The sequence below is a fragment of the Typha latifolia genome, chromosome 5 (genome assembly GCF_019914945.1).
Source record: "Typha latifolia isolate L0001 chromosome 5, TyphaL0001v2, whole genome shotgun sequence".
Lineage (NCBI taxonomy): Eukaryota > Viridiplantae > Streptophyta > Magnoliopsida > Poales > Typhaceae > Typha > Typha latifolia.
The window spans coordinates 13,112,980-13,127,692 of record NC_133090.1 but is presented as its reverse complement, the minus strand read 5'-3'; the positions used below and the strand labels follow the sequence as shown (position 1 = coordinate 13,127,692).

General features: G+C 36.7%; 2 protein-coding genes across 2 annotated transcripts; one reads left to right on the top strand and one right to left on the bottom strand.

Moving 5' to 3' along the window:
• Nucleotides 1–14: 14 nt before the first annotated feature.
• Nucleotides 15–9,691, top strand: LOC140788350 (mannosyl-oligosaccharide 1,2-alpha-mannosidase MNS1-like). Its single transcript, XM_073137568.1, has 14 exons — nt 15–340; nt 810–857; nt 971–1,138; nt 1,259–1,371; nt 2,114–2,179; nt 2,355–2,526; nt 2,851–2,940; nt 3,767–3,891; nt 4,058–4,123; nt 4,415–4,523; nt 4,626–4,724; nt 6,807–6,887; nt 6,968–7,138; nt 9,041–9,691. Exons 1-14 carry the CDS (start codon nt 185–187, stop codon nt 9,293–9,295), a joined length of 1,719 nt encoding a protein of 572 aa, XP_072993669.1. The 5' UTR covers nt 15–184; the 3' UTR covers nt 9,296–9,691.
• A 360-nt stretch (nt 9,692–10,051) lies between these two features.
• On the bottom strand, nt 10,052–11,827 carry LOC140789563 (large ribosomal subunit protein uL30w). Its single transcript, XM_073139314.1, has 7 exons — nt 11,669–11,827; nt 11,325–11,513; nt 11,136–11,233; nt 10,953–11,010; nt 10,760–10,839; nt 10,573–10,675; nt 10,052–10,489 (listed from the first exon to the last, which is right to left on the bottom strand). The coding sequence occupies exons 2-7, from the start codon at nt 11,502–11,504 to the stop codon at nt 10,274–10,276; spliced, it is 735 nt and encodes a 244-aa protein (XP_072995415.1). The 5' UTR covers nt 11,505–11,513; nt 11,669–11,827; the 3' UTR covers nt 10,052–10,273.
• Between the last annotated feature and the right edge of the window lie 2,886 nt (nt 11,828–14,713).

Below are 14,713 nucleotides of genomic sequence, written 5' to 3'. Positions count from 1 at the left end.
AAACGAAAATTTCCGTCCCTTCGTTACGTCTAATTTCATAGTGGTCCCCACTCGACGAAGGCGAGGACTAGTACAAAGAGCTCTCTTCCTTGCTTCCTCCCTCCTACGACTGCGATCTCCAAACGAGGTCGCTTAGGATTCCGGCGAGGTTTAGGGTTACGGCGGCGGAGGAGGAGAAGACGAAATGGCCCGGAGCAGGGCCTCGTCGTCGAGCTGGTGGAGATATCTCCACCCCTCGTACTATCTGAAGCGGCCGAAGCGTTTGGCGCTCCTCTTCGTTGTCTTCGTCTTTGCAAGCTTTGCGTTCTGGGATCGGCAAACCCTAGTACGGGAGCACGAAGTAAGGGGTCCGATCTCGTGAATTTTCTTCTGCTTTATCTCTGATCTCTTGGGCCAATTTCTAGATTCACCGATTTGATTACTTTCTCGAAGAACTTCAAGTTGGTCGATCTGGGTAGGTGGGTTTTGATGTCGTTATACTGTTAATGGAAGTCAGAATGATCGTCCTTGTTTAACTATTTATCAGTCCAGATCTGCAGCACAATTGTGATTTATATGTTATCAGTAGGAGGAAATCTAGATTTTGACCGTAGCTGCTTCTATTTTAACTTTAAATGAGCTTAACTCATCGCAGGTGGATTATTTGTTTTTTTAACAAAAAAGGGATTTTTTTCTGCAACGGTTTTCTGTAATTTGTTTGTTTTTATTCTAAATATTTGGGGGCAGCGAGTAAAATGTTGAGATTCAAGCTTGAATAAAATTATCCTTCCTGTGGAAGAAAGTAATTGGAATTGTGGATGTGAATGCAGGCTGAAATTTCAAAATTGAATGGAGAATTGAATCGACTGCAAGATCAGGTATATATTGCTTATTCGCTTGCTTGGGGTCTCCTGTTGTGCAATATTCAACAGGACTATTTGTATATATTGTAGGTGTGCTATCTCTTAGAAATTTTGCTATTTTGCTATAGTTGAGGAAAGTCGAGGACCGGTTGGAGAATCCAGACGAACACTCAGTAGGCCATGATGTTGTAGATATTGATCCCACCAACAATGAAAGGAGAGAAAAAGTCAAAGAGGCTATGATTCATGCATGGAGTTCTTACAAGAAGTATGCTTGGGGCCAGGATGAGCTTCAGGTTAGTTATAATATGATCAAGATGCTCAAGTTTGTAATTTGGTTTAAAAAAAATTATAACCTTAGTTGTTTAATATGACAAGCCACAAAGATGATGTGGTTTTATTCTATTTCTTGATAGCCACAATCAAAGAGTGGTATCAATAGTTTTGGTGGGCTTGGAGCAACACTAGTGGACTCCCTTGATACTCTCTACATAATGGGCCTGCATGATGAATTTCAAGAGGCTAGAGAGTGAGTTATCACTTTTCCACATCAATTTAGTTTTTTTTTCTGCACTCATAGCTCTCCATTGGATTGTAATCGATCAGATATTGTATGGCATGTGAATCATGTTTATAATTTATATATTTATAGTTTCCACTTCCCTGATAGTTTGAATGCATATTCTCTAGATCTTTATTTCTCCTTATTCTGCAGTGAAAAATCTATGGTAAAACCTAGCATTTGACTTCAAACCATTAAGAATATATCTTATTTCACTCAGTTATGATCGCAGCAGTACACATTATGCTTGTCACTCCTTGGATCTCTTATGCCTTACATTGTTTCTTGGCTTCCTTCCTGAGCTCTAGCCACATGGTCTTGTAAAAGACAATCTGGTCTCACTTATGGGGCTATAAAGTTTGATAGTTTCCTTGTTGTGTTCAACAGATGAGTATTTCTTTTTACCTATTGTTAATTTTGTGATACATATCTCATGTTGAATCACTTGATGTTGCTTTCCGTTCTTAGCTCTCCTGGAGGAAAAATTGGAGATTAACATAATGTGACCTACTAAAGTAATGTCTGGACATCTATAAACCTGCACAGTATTTTGTAGCACCTTGTAACCCAGTCTCTAACTGTATGCTATATCTGATATTTACTTGCTGTTGGTTGTCATATTTCTGGCTGGAGTTATTATTTTTCCCCCTCATCAGTTGGGCGTGCTGTTTTGATTCTTATCTAAGTTCCATTCACTGCTTGATGTCAGGTGGGTTGCGGACTCATTAGACTTCAACAAGGATTATGAAGCGAGTGTCTTTGAGACAACCATAAGGTTGCGTTATAAGGTTTAATTTTTTGGATTCTTAATCTTCATTGGTTAGGTATTTTAGATATGAACTTTTGTCTATAAAGGATAAGCTGCTTATGTCATAGACTACAGGAAAAGAGATGATTCAGCCCTTTTGTTTATCATAATCATCTGCTTACATTTTTTTCTTTTCAATCAGAGTTGTTGGTGGACTTCTTAGTGCTTATGATCTCTCTGGGGATGATATATTCCTTGAGAAGGCTAAAGATATTGCTGATAGGCTGCTACCCGCATGGGATACATCATCGGGTATACCATATAACAGAATCAATTTAGCTCATGGCAGAGCTCATAATCCTGGATGGACTGGGGTAAGTTATATATAGTCCTTCTCTTCTCACATTTCCCATTGGTTTCATTTGGTATGAAACAATCTTTCCTTTAATTATTGCATTCTTTTCTACCTTTAAATCCATTAGAAGTTGCAATCGATTTTAACGAACTACTCATGTGATTTGCCTACTGCTCATGGTAAAGTTGCTGCTTCATATTGTGTACTGAGCGGTTTAAAATAGTTATGCTGCTTTATTTTTTGGCCCTATTATTATTTTATCTGCTCGTTTGGTATATCAACATAAAGCTTCAAACCTCTTTTGTTTGATAAGCAATTTTAAGTTTTAACTTCCTTTCCACAGGGAGATAGTATCCTTGCAGATTCTGGCACTGAGCAACTTGAGTTCATAGCTTTATCACAGAGGACAGGAGACCCAAAGTACCAGGAGAAGGTATCCTTTTGATCTTATTTAGATTTCTAGTTTGTCTTATTCAATTGTTATATTATCAGATAATTGCTGAGTTCACCATGTGGCATTTGGATGCTTCCAAAATCATGTTTGGCGGGCTTAGGTTGCAACATAATCTTATTCTAGCCAGTCTCTTGCGAAAATTTGTGGATATTATCAGATTAGCAAGTGATGACTAATTATTTGATGAGAATGAAATGTATGAGATAAGTATGGTTGATGGGTATGGTTAATACTTTTAATTTATCATTTTGATGCATCAATAGGCTGGATAAGATGACCTTACTCTATTTGTGGTATGGTTGATGGGTATGGTTAATACTTTTAATTTATCATATTGATGCATCAATAGGCTAGATAAGATGGCCTTACTCTATTTGTGGGCCTTTGAGTTTGGTGTGTGTCCTATTGATCTGTAATGCTATACATCAGACCAAAAATTATGTTAAAGGTGATTTTCGTACTTTTATTTACCATATTTCCATTGTTATGATGCACAATATTCCTTGTTGGCTATTAAGTTCCAGAAATTGTTGGAACGATATCTTACAAAAACATCAATGTTATATGAAAAAGAAAAGAAAAGAAACAAAAATACTGGAGTTCTATGGCACTGAATTCTGAACTAAAAGAGGCAAAGAAAGTTATTATTTTATAAATTGTCTTTCTTGCTGCTATGGTGTGACTTTCAAGTTTATGTCGCTACTAATAATCTAATATACAGTTCATTGATGCTCTATAATAATCTATTTTGTTGAAATACTTATAGTAATATCACGCCCTACTTTTATGTCAATGTAACATTCAGGTGGAAAATGTCATCAGACAACTTCAGAAGACATTTCCTAGTGATGGTTTGCTTCCTATTTATATAAATCCTCATTCAGGGACTTCATCTTACTCAACCATTACGTTTGGTGCCATGGGTGACAGGTATTAACACCTAATTTACTGTTAAGTAACCATGATTATAGTGTTCTTCCCCACTTGTCTAAGTTTAAATTTTCTTCCTTTTCTATAGTTGCATTGTACCTTTTGCATTAATTTGTTGCTTTCATTGCCAAAACCTTTTCTGATTTAAGTATTGAACATGTCACAGTTTCTATGAATATTTACTCAAAGCATGGATACAGGGGAACAAGACTGAAGCAGTGAAGCATTACAGGTTGGGCCGGTTTTAGTCATATTGTCATTCCTCATATTTTAGCATGTGACATTTTTATTTAAATTTTTGAAAAAACACGTTGCTGATCTTTGACGGGCGTATCATGTCCACCCCTTGACATGTTTCCTTCTGTTCGTTTTCCTTTTAATTTTTGAAATACCCTGTTACTGACCCTTGATTGGCATATCATGTCTACATTGTCACAAGTTCTCTTCTGCTCATGTACTTGTAGCAGTTTGATTATCTAATAAGCCCAAATGTTATGCTAACTGCAAAGCTGCATTCCTCTAGACAAATGTGGGAGACATCAATGGAAGGTCTCCTGAGCTTAATTAGGAAAACTACCCCATCTTCTTTCTCGTATATCTGTGAGAAGAATGGTGATTCTTTGTCTGATAAGGTAACATATCCATCTGCTACTGTTGGCATTTATGTAATATATATGGAGTATATATTAAATGTACTAACTTCCAGAAGTCGAAATGCTTTGTAATGCATATAGATGGATGAACTTGCATGCTTTGCTCCTGGCATGCTGGCTTTAGGATCTTCTGGCTATGGTCCGGACAAAGCTGAAAAAATTTTATCACTTGCAAAAGAGGTATAGTTTCCAGAAATCTCGTTTCATGGATAATTTATATCAATAGCACAGTTATTCTTTTTAAATCTCGGTCATACTGCTCTTATAACATATCTATGGTTGCACTTGCTCATGATTCAAATTAATAAAGGGTTTAAAAAAATGGAATTTTCTTGGCCACTGAAGTCCATTTGTGTTTTTAGTGCATGGTCCTGGTCAAATTATTTTTAGCCTGAGATAAGTGTACATAGGTTCCATGATTCTGTTCCTGAAAAATAAGCCCCTCACTGAGGGATAAATCATGAAAAAGATAATTGTTTTCTGGGAAATATGGTGCTTTTTGTCATCATGCTCTGTTTCTTTTTCTTTAGGAAGGCTTTTTCAGTCTCAAGCCATATAATAAGTCTTTTTGTTATTTACCTATTCCAAATCTCAATCTTTCTTCCATTCTACTCACTTCTGTTCATATAGTGTTTGATCATAACAATTAGGACAACATTTATAGCTTTTTTTTTAAGGTTCTCCAAGCAGTATCTTGTTTCATCCAAAAACTTCTTGAGTGTCAACTGTTTGAGATATGGATGTTAGGGTGCTAACCCTTGTCTCCTAATTCTGCTCTCTTACTGTTCTCAGTCACTTTGGCATTGTAAAATGACATTGCTAGGCATCTAAATCTGACGTTGTGCTTTGGATATAGTCATGTAATGTAACATACTAACGTATACTATTTAGATCTTTTTCTTCTTTCAGTAAAATTTAGGTTAAGTTTTGCCTCAATATGAACTTATATTTTTGTTATTTTTGTGTAATTGCTTGTCAAACTTCCCATCTTTCGTAACATTACTATCAGTGTAATTAATCAGTCGACTTTCAAATTCCTTAATCAAGTTTATTGGAGAGACAACAGTTAGTATGTTCTGGCTAAGATTATAGATAAACTGGAGAAGATATGCATCATTAACTTTCCTTCCACAAGTATACATAAATGAGACATATTTATACTGCCTTTTAACTTTAGGTGTCTGCTTTGGGCATTAGAGACAGACAGACCGTCCAGCATTTGGCTTCATCTTGACATTTCTCAACCTTTATCTCTATCTAGGTCCATACCCTGTATTTATTTCAGGTTTGCCCTTTTTTACTCGTTGCTTTTACATAGGCCTCATAACTGTCCCTTATGCCATTACAGGACTGACATTATTGCTCAGCAGGACACTTTTATCTCTATTCAGATATGTATGAACCATATGGAATGATTTTCTTATATTCTTAAATTTTTGCTACTTCCAATTTGTCACAAATCGAGTTACTTTGGAAGCCCACTTCTACTAAAAACAACTTCTTCCAGCTCAACATTCTGGTTGCAACCACAATCTTTCCCAGACATGTTCTTTTAAATGCTCTATATTCTTCTAATGAAGCATGGTTGATCTCATATGTCCTGTTATTGTTCTTATTAGCATGAACGATACACAAATTCTAGACCATACTGACTGCTCAATTCCAGTTTAACTATCTCGTTCTAGTTCTTTGTTTACTTTCTTTCCTCTTAAATATTTCCTTCTTTCTGAATAAAGCATTGCAAGTAACAACAGCGATAAATATTGAGTATTAATTGACATTCAAATTCAGTTATTATTTTCTTCACTTAGAACTGAGTATGCATTTGAACTAGCAAATCTTAGTTCTTCTTGGACCTTTAAATATTCTGACTTGGGATTTATCACTGTACAAGTATTTCCAAGTATAATGATGTAATCATAAATTCTACTCTTGCCTTGTTTGTGTTACTATCTTTTGACAGCCAATCTGAAGCATTTCTATCTGCTGTTAAAGATTTTAGCTTTTCAGAGAATGCATAAATGCTACTTTTTTTTTCTATTCCAACAATTGTTTCTGTTTTAGCAAATTTATTACTTTAGTTATTGTTGCCTTGTCTAAGGAGTTCTACTCTTCTATTCCGTGAATCACTATAAAATATTATACACAATGAATCTAGCTGGTACTAGGAAGTGGCTTTACCAGTTATATTTCAAAATTTTCAGCAGAGTTCTGCATACAGTTTAAGTTTACTTTTTCTGCCTTTCTTCCTTATTTCTGCAGCTTGCTTGGACTTGTTATAATTTTTATCAATCAACTCCAACAAAATTAGCTGGAGAAAATTACTTTTTTCATGCCGGACAGGTTTTCTTTCCTTGCCCTTAGATTTTTCTTAGGATGAGCATTGCATTAGGGTATCTGCTCACTTGATGAAAGAATTGCAGGACATGTCTGTGGGCACATCATGGAATATACTTAGACCAGAGACTGTTGAATCACTTGTGTATCTTTGGCGTCTTACTGGGAATAAAACATACCAAGACTGGGGCTGGAATATATTTCAAGCTTTTGAAAAAAATTCTCGTATTGAGTCGGGTTATGTTGGACTGAAGGATGTAAGTATTCCCCATTTCCTAGTTTCATTTTGTTATATTTGCTGCTTTTGTACTGGGCTGGCCTGCAGGTATCAGATGCAAACATTTACATCTGTACTTCCATATGCCAATCTTCTTTCTTTAGCTCTACTTGTCCAGTCTTGTTTGGCATCTGCTTCATACTGACAGTTGATTCAACCTAATTTAATATTCCCTGACCTTCTACCCAACTTCTTTTATTCTGTTAGTTATAATATTTAGCATATTAGCTCGTCCATGATTAATAAAACATGTGAATTATTGATATGAACTCTTAGTTCAAGCTACCCAAGACAAGAGATTCACTTGTTTCTTTCCATTATGTCTAGACACTACATACACTTTCTTGTTGGCCATATGTGCTTGACAAGCCTTTACCTTTCTAAAGTTGCCATATAAATTCCCTAGGTGCTGTATCTTAATCTTTTTATCAGCAAATGACATATAACTAGAGGTCGTATTTAGCATGCTGGTATGCACATCAACAATTAACTTACCTGTAAAGAATTGATATATTACTTCAATCCACTGATGACAAGAAAATTACTTGCTTCTTCCCTTGTTATCATCAAACTGGTACACTATATTTTCTTTGTCATATAGGTTTGTCAACATCTGTATATGATTTGCATATGTATAGGAATGTTCTCCATTCTAAAATCGCCATATTAATTCCCTAAGATTTGAGGTAAGCTTTCTCATGTTTGAACTAATTCTTGATCACCTCTTTCATAATCTCTGTACAGTTCATTATTCATGATCAGTTCATTTTCCATATCTCTGATCTTAAAATTTTGTTAAGTAGCTAATTAAAAGACATTAAGGGCTCATTTGGTTGGATGTATTTATACATACTGCATATGTGGAAATAACCACAATTTTAAATAAGTATTGGTAGCAAATTGCTATCAAATTTCTCACCAAATTATTGTCAAAAGGAAGTGGTATAGCTCCCTTTCAATGAGGTAGAGCTCTCTTTCCTTCTCACTGAATATTGAGAACACTGTGTTTTGACATCAACTCTAATTGCATGGATGTCAAAATGCAGCAATGTAGCTGAGATTAGCACATAGACTACATAAGAGGATCCATTCTCAAAATATTGTATTTAGAATATATATTTTGGGTAGCATCTTTAGAAACATCACACCAAACATCCCCCTAAATGTTTCTCCTGAACACTTCTTAAGCTTAATAGAGATGCTATTAAGTTACTTGTTTCCCATTTTATAACAATGCTACTTTTGCAATGTAAAACGGACATTGTGTTTGAAAAGATAAGTAATAACAAAATTCCAGCTACTCTAAGAAAGAAAAGATCATTAATTCAAGATCCGCTGGGTTCCTTGTCTAACATACATCTTAAATGAAAAAGATATAGGTAGATACACAAATTCACATCATTTTAAGATGTTGATGTTGTTGATATGGCTGAATCAAGTGAATCAAATATGTTCCTTTTGCTCTCTTTCTGAAATTTGATAAGAGAGCATTGGAGTGGACCAGTTGGGCATGACCAAATAAGATCCCTCTTTTCAGTCAAATTTTTTAGAGATTTGAACAAAAGAGCAAGTCATCTGACTTGAGGATTAACAAAGAGATAAGTCACTTCTGTTGGCCTTTTCAATTTCTTCTTTGCGACAAGCTGGATCTTTATTTATATGTTGTGTTGGCCCTCTTTATTATTCCACTTGGATATATTTTCCGTGTTCTTAAAAATCTCTAGTCTTCTCTGACTATCAAAAAGAATTTCTCATAAATTTGTGTTGTGAGGGTTGTATGATGATCTTTGTCATTAAATTTGCCACTAGAATGTAGTTTTCCTTTCTGCAGATATAATTAGACAATTTGAAGTGAACCAAATGCCTATATACTTTTTCTCAGGTCAACACAGGTGTAAAAGACAACATGATGCAGAGCTTCTTCCTTGCAGAGACACTTAAGTATCTCTACCTCTTATTCTCACCACCATCAGTCATCTCCTTTGATGAGTGGGTATTCAACACAGAAGCTCATCCATTGAGAATCGTCCCCAGGACTGGGAAAGACGAAGGTGTAGGTAGAGCAGCAAGTGGAAAGCTGACAACGAAACCTCTCGTAAGGCCATTTGGGAGAAAGCAAGGAAAGATTGGAGCATAGTCTAGCTGTCCCACAACATGATTTTGACATGTAGGACATGTAGGAACTCTGTACTGTTTCCAACACCTTGATTTGTGGGTTTTGATAAGGTAAGGGTTGCACTTCGCCACACTATGAAATAACGGTGCCATCGTCATCGAATACAGAGATATCTTTATAACTATTTATACGAGTTCGGAATTCGGAATTGTATGGAGAATCAGTTCCAAACAATTGTAGCGTAACTGGTATCCCATGTTAATTCATTATCTTCTCGCTTTAGAACATTTTATACTTGTATTACAGAGGTTTCATTGACGATCAGGAAATGTGATTTTGCTACAACTTTTTGTATTATCAACCAGGCTGCTGTTAGCCATAGATTATTACCATTTGGGTCATTAATTTTCTTGGATCTGTGACCGTGTACTTGTGCTCTCTTATCGTTTCTATAGGTGTGCTACTCTTTGTTCTTTAATCTGCTTATAATGATGCTTGATATTAAACATTATGCAATTTATATTATTGGTTATGACCATTCGAGCTACTAAAATGAGAAGGTGAATCCCCTCTTCGTAAGTCACAAAGCACAGGTCAACAACCATATTTTTACCGAAATGCTCCTAATAATAATCGAGCTCAGTTTTACCCCAAGAAAAAGTTGAATCTATCTAGGACAACTTTAGTTCCTTGTGAAATTAACAGTGATCTAATGATTTGCTCAGGGACTTGTAACAAAGCTCGCAAGAACAACAATCTAGATTCTGTACGATGACATTGCAAATTAAAAGCATAAATGCATATATAAATAGAGAAAACAACCATAAAAGGCTTAAATAGGTAAGCATCAGCAACTGAGAGATGTCCAACACTAGATTTGAAGTCTCAAAATTGCAAAATGTTCAAACTTCTGCACTCCTAAAGTGAAATAGATTTAATTGCAAAACAAAAAAAAATTCTTCCTTGCATAAGAACAGACACTAAAACAACCTCAGGTATCTAGTTCATCCTTCTAATAAGCTCATTGATGTAATCCTCACGGTTTCCAGCATCACCACCTTCAACATAGTGGTTTCTCTTCTTCTTCAACCCACCCAATGGAGCCTTGAGTTTGAATGGCCACAGGAAGTTGTTTGCTTCCTTAAAGTGTGGCCCAACAGTCATGATCTCATGAACAAGATCTTCAATGCAGATAATGTCATTTTTCCCCAAGCCCTACAAATCAAATGGGAACAACAGTCAAGGGAAAAACCATGAAAGTCAACCGAGCAGGGTCTACATTAATCCAGACGGCAAACCTGTTCGATGACCGAATTATCAGACAAAGGAACCCTCTGCTTGTTCAACTTCCCGTATCCCCTCTTGTAGATCAACTCCCTAACACTCTTCAAGTTAGGATACCTGAAAACCGACAACTCCATCAATGTACATAATTTTTATAACTAAATAGCCTTAAAGTACCTAACAAATAGATCATATTAGTACCCATAAGTCACATAAGGCTCAACCCTGCGCAACATGTTTATGGTGGCCTTGTTTACTTTCAGAAAGACGCCATTAAAGATCTACAACAAAAGATGCACATCAAATTGCTTAGGCTATCTAATCAGAAGGCATAAAAAGGAATTTGGCATAGTTCATGAAAAGGAGTAAGCAAACAGGGTCACACAAGCATTACCTGCCTCAGACGCAAAAGCTGCAAGATCTTTCGGGTTTTTGGGTGCATCGCATTGATACTAGAATTAATAACAAGAACAAACCCACCAAATGTTACTAAACCGACATCCTAAACCACATTTTTACCAAAGCAATGCCAGATTAAAAAGAAAAGAAGATATACTGTGATATTAAAATATTTTACCCTCTAATACGGATGATGAACAACAACTTAGCCTCGGGACTAACATAAAATCCCCCCTTCAACCTCGCCTCACGCTTCAAACGGATCAGTTCCTTCTCCTATCAAACAGAACCCATTCCTCAATCTCACGTAAAAATCCAATTTTTATACCAAATATCAATCACCAATCAGTTTAAAAGCAAAAAATACCTGCGATTCGTACTCCTTTGCATACTGTTGTGCTCTGCTAAAAATTAGCTTCCGGTTCTCCCGCTCCTTCTTCTTCGTCGCATCAAGCGCCTCCTTCTTCGCCAGAGCCCATTGTTCCTCCCTCTTCCTCTTCTTGAGCACCGACTCTGGGATCACCGCCTTCGCCTCCTCCGCCGACATCTCTTCCTCCTGGGGAAAAAAAGGATCCGAAGAACCATATAAGTTCAGACAAGAAAAGGAAGGGAAAAGTTTCGACCTTTTCGCTATTCAAAACCCTAGAACAGATCTAACAAGAAGAAAAGAGATCAAAACCCCAGACCAAAAAAGGGACTATGGATTCTTACACTTGAGCGAACTCTGGATTTGGGAATGGCTTCAGATCGAGGAGGCGGGGAGAGAGAAGGGTGGGCTTTTTAAGGGGTTTTTATTCTCGGCTCTAGGGTTTCTAATGAGAGGGGAGAGCTTATGAGGATCTAACGGGTGCTATGTGCAGGAAGGCTTACAAGAAATCTGAGCCGTCTACTGAGTTGTAGATATGATGTCCTTTTGCAACAGCGTAAGAATTGGGGATCCTTAGATCAAAAGTTCAAAACCATGCTCATCTAACTTAATAGGGCCAAGCCCAGGCCCAGCCCAACAAACTTTGGGCTAAAAGACTCATTTCCCTTTCTTTCTTTTCTCTCTCCCTTTACCTTTAGAAGCTCCTATCTTCTAAGAATTTTTCATAAGATATATATATATATATATATATATATATATATATATATATATATATATATATATATATATATATATCATATATTGTCACACACACAGAGAGAGAGAGAGAGAGAGAGAGAGAGATTACAAATAAAGCCCTTGATTTGGTTGGAAATCGATGTCATGTCCCAGTTCGTTTCTCGAGTGCTTTGGAGGTTGGATTTGGTTATACCTGACGGTTAGGTTAATAGGTTAGATTATAATTAATAATACAAATATATGATTTTACTTATAATATAATCGAAATGTAGGATGCTTTTTGTAATATAATATATACAAATCCTAATCAGGTGCATAGCGTGTGCTTTTTACCTTAATATTGGAGAACGAAGTATAAATACTTAGAGAGACATGAGAATACGAATCAAAGCCCATCCAGGTCCATGCAAAATTATTCTGGGCCCCAAGCCCAATACTACTACAGCTTACGAGGGCACTCAAATCATTAGCACCATGACTAACATGGCATTCATTTTTAGATGAGAAATGAAGAGATCTAGTCCTATAGCAGCCTACGGCTACGGGTGTAAACGAGCCGAGCTTGAGCTAGCTGGCTTCGGTTCAGGCTCGGCTCAACTCAACTTGAGCGGAGTTCGAGCATGAAATGAGCCTATTATCAAGTCTCATTCAAGCCAAGCTGAATCAAGCTAGATCGAGCCCAAGCCGAGCCACAGCCTCTTGCCATTGCCGAAGGAGGAGGAGGAGGCAATGACTTAGAAAGGAGGACGAGGTAGGCCATGGTGGAGAAGGAGGACCACGGTGGAGCACGGGGCTTGTTGTTGCCAAAGGAGGAGAAGGAGGCAGCTTCTTGGTGGAGGAGGATGTGGCGAGTCGCGATTGAGAAGGATGTTGAAGGAGGACGGCTTGTTGTTGCTAAAGGAGGAGGAGGCGAGCTAGAGATTTGAGATTTAGGAATTAGGGTTTTGTGAGAAACCTTTTATACCGAGCCTATTGAGTCGAGCCTAAGCGAGCCAGCTCCAGTTCAGGCTTGGCTCATCTCTAACTGAGCTGAGCTGAATCCGAGCTTCAGTCGAACCGAACCCGAGTTGCTCGTTTATTTTGACAGCCCTACCTACCGAGGGCTCAAACTATGTAGCACTCATAAACTCTTGATAAGAAAAATAAAAAAAAAAAACTTATTAGACATTATCCTTAATGTTCACACGAGCATAATCAAACTCTCAATCTCCGTTATGAGTTGGGAGGACCTGACTACTTGGCACTAACAAGAGACTTATAAAATTAAGCTTCTAACCGTCTTAGTTCTCCATGAATTAATGTGTAATGCTTAGTCAAATAAATAATCAATCTTTAAATGGAAGTAAGATTTTTTAATTAAAAAGAAATCACACTTGGAACAATGTTTCGTCTAGGTGCATCTAGATGGTCATTTTGCGTGCATGGTATACCCAGATATAGCCTAAATTACAAGACGCACTAAATTGGGAGCATTAATTGGTAGTTTATATATATATATATATATATATATATATATAAGACTAGCCTTCTAGGGCTCAAAATCCGGCTGAGCTCCTGGAAATTAATAAACTAAAAATATCCTCATGCATGAATGATCCTGTTTACACACACCATCACACATGAGTGTGGTCATATGCAACCTGGAGTAGCCATGCATGCATGCACGCATGTGCTCCCTCCAATCCACACACCATGTGTCATAAGAAGCCAATAAGGCATTGACACGTGGACATACAACAGTGCATGGTATGTGTTCCCCCTTCGGCTTACCTCATGCCATTGATCAGACACCCATGCATATATAAGAGTCAGAGCCTCACAATCTGTGTAGAGAGAGAGAGAGACCATTGAATTGATCCCATAATGCTAATTAAGTTCCCCAGAAAGATATGTCAAAGATCTAGAAAAGATACATGTATACATGCATGCAGTTACTGTAGATATATAGCTTAATTTGTAGATTCTTATATATATATATATATTGCAAGTGTGGTATTTATATATATATATATGATGAAATCTAGGTGATTGTTTGCTAGATTCTTCATCTGCATCTCTCTTTGGTCGGCTTTCTGCCTTACAACTTCTCATCAATGACTGTCAAACTTGAAGGAGATAGATAGTATCTAGGTCTGTACAAAACCCTACCTACCTCTTTTTTTTTTTTCTTTAGTTTAACATTAATGTCTAATAGATCATCTAGGTTTCAGTATAGCAGTATAGCTTCAGTTTCAAAAAGCCTTCCACTCTCCACCACTCTTATAACTTTATATATGATAATGTACTAGAACAAGATAGGGATCTAAAAAAGAAGTTTTACCAGCTACAGGCTTTCAGACGATAGAACTAGCTTGCTACAGAAATAGGTCCCGATGTAATTTATTTTCGTACTGATTTAAATCTTCAACCTTTAGATCCGAGAAGTAGGACCTCATATAAAATGAATGCTTTTTTTTTCTTGTTGTAAATTATCAGCTCATAAAATAATTATATACTTAACAATAGGATTAACCCGCCTTAATAATTATATACCAAATCATAGGCATCTAATACTTTCGATCGAATATTTTAAATATCAACCCAAATGTTTAGAAAAAAATTGAACCGATGACCCCTATCATAAATTTGTAGAACTCAAACACAGTAGCCTC

Coding starts and splice junctions, on each gene's coding strand:
- LOC140788350 (XM_073137568.1), top strand. CDS start 185: ATGGCCCGGAGCAGGGCCTCGTCGTCGAGCTGGTGGAGATATCTCCAC. Junction 2,180..2,354: donor GTCTTTGAGACAACCATAAG/GTTGCGTTATAA, acceptor CTTTTCAATCAG/AGTTGTTGGTGGACTTCTTA. Junction 4,124..4,414: donor GAAGCAGTGAAGCATTACAG/GTTGGGCCGGTT, acceptor GCATTCCTCTAG/ACAAATGTGGGAGACATCAA.
- LOC140789563 (XM_073139314.1), bottom strand. CDS start 11,504: ATGTCGGCGGAGGAGGCGAAGGCGGTGATCCCAGAGTCGGTGCTCAAG. Junction 11,011..11,135: donor TTCATCATCCGTATTAGAGG/GTAAAATATTTT, acceptor TATTAATTCTAG/TATCAATGCGATGCACCCAA. Junction 10,840..10,952: donor AGCTTTTGCGTCTGAGGCAG/GTAATGCTTGTG, acceptor CTTTTGTTGTAG/ATCTTTAATGGCGTCTTTCT.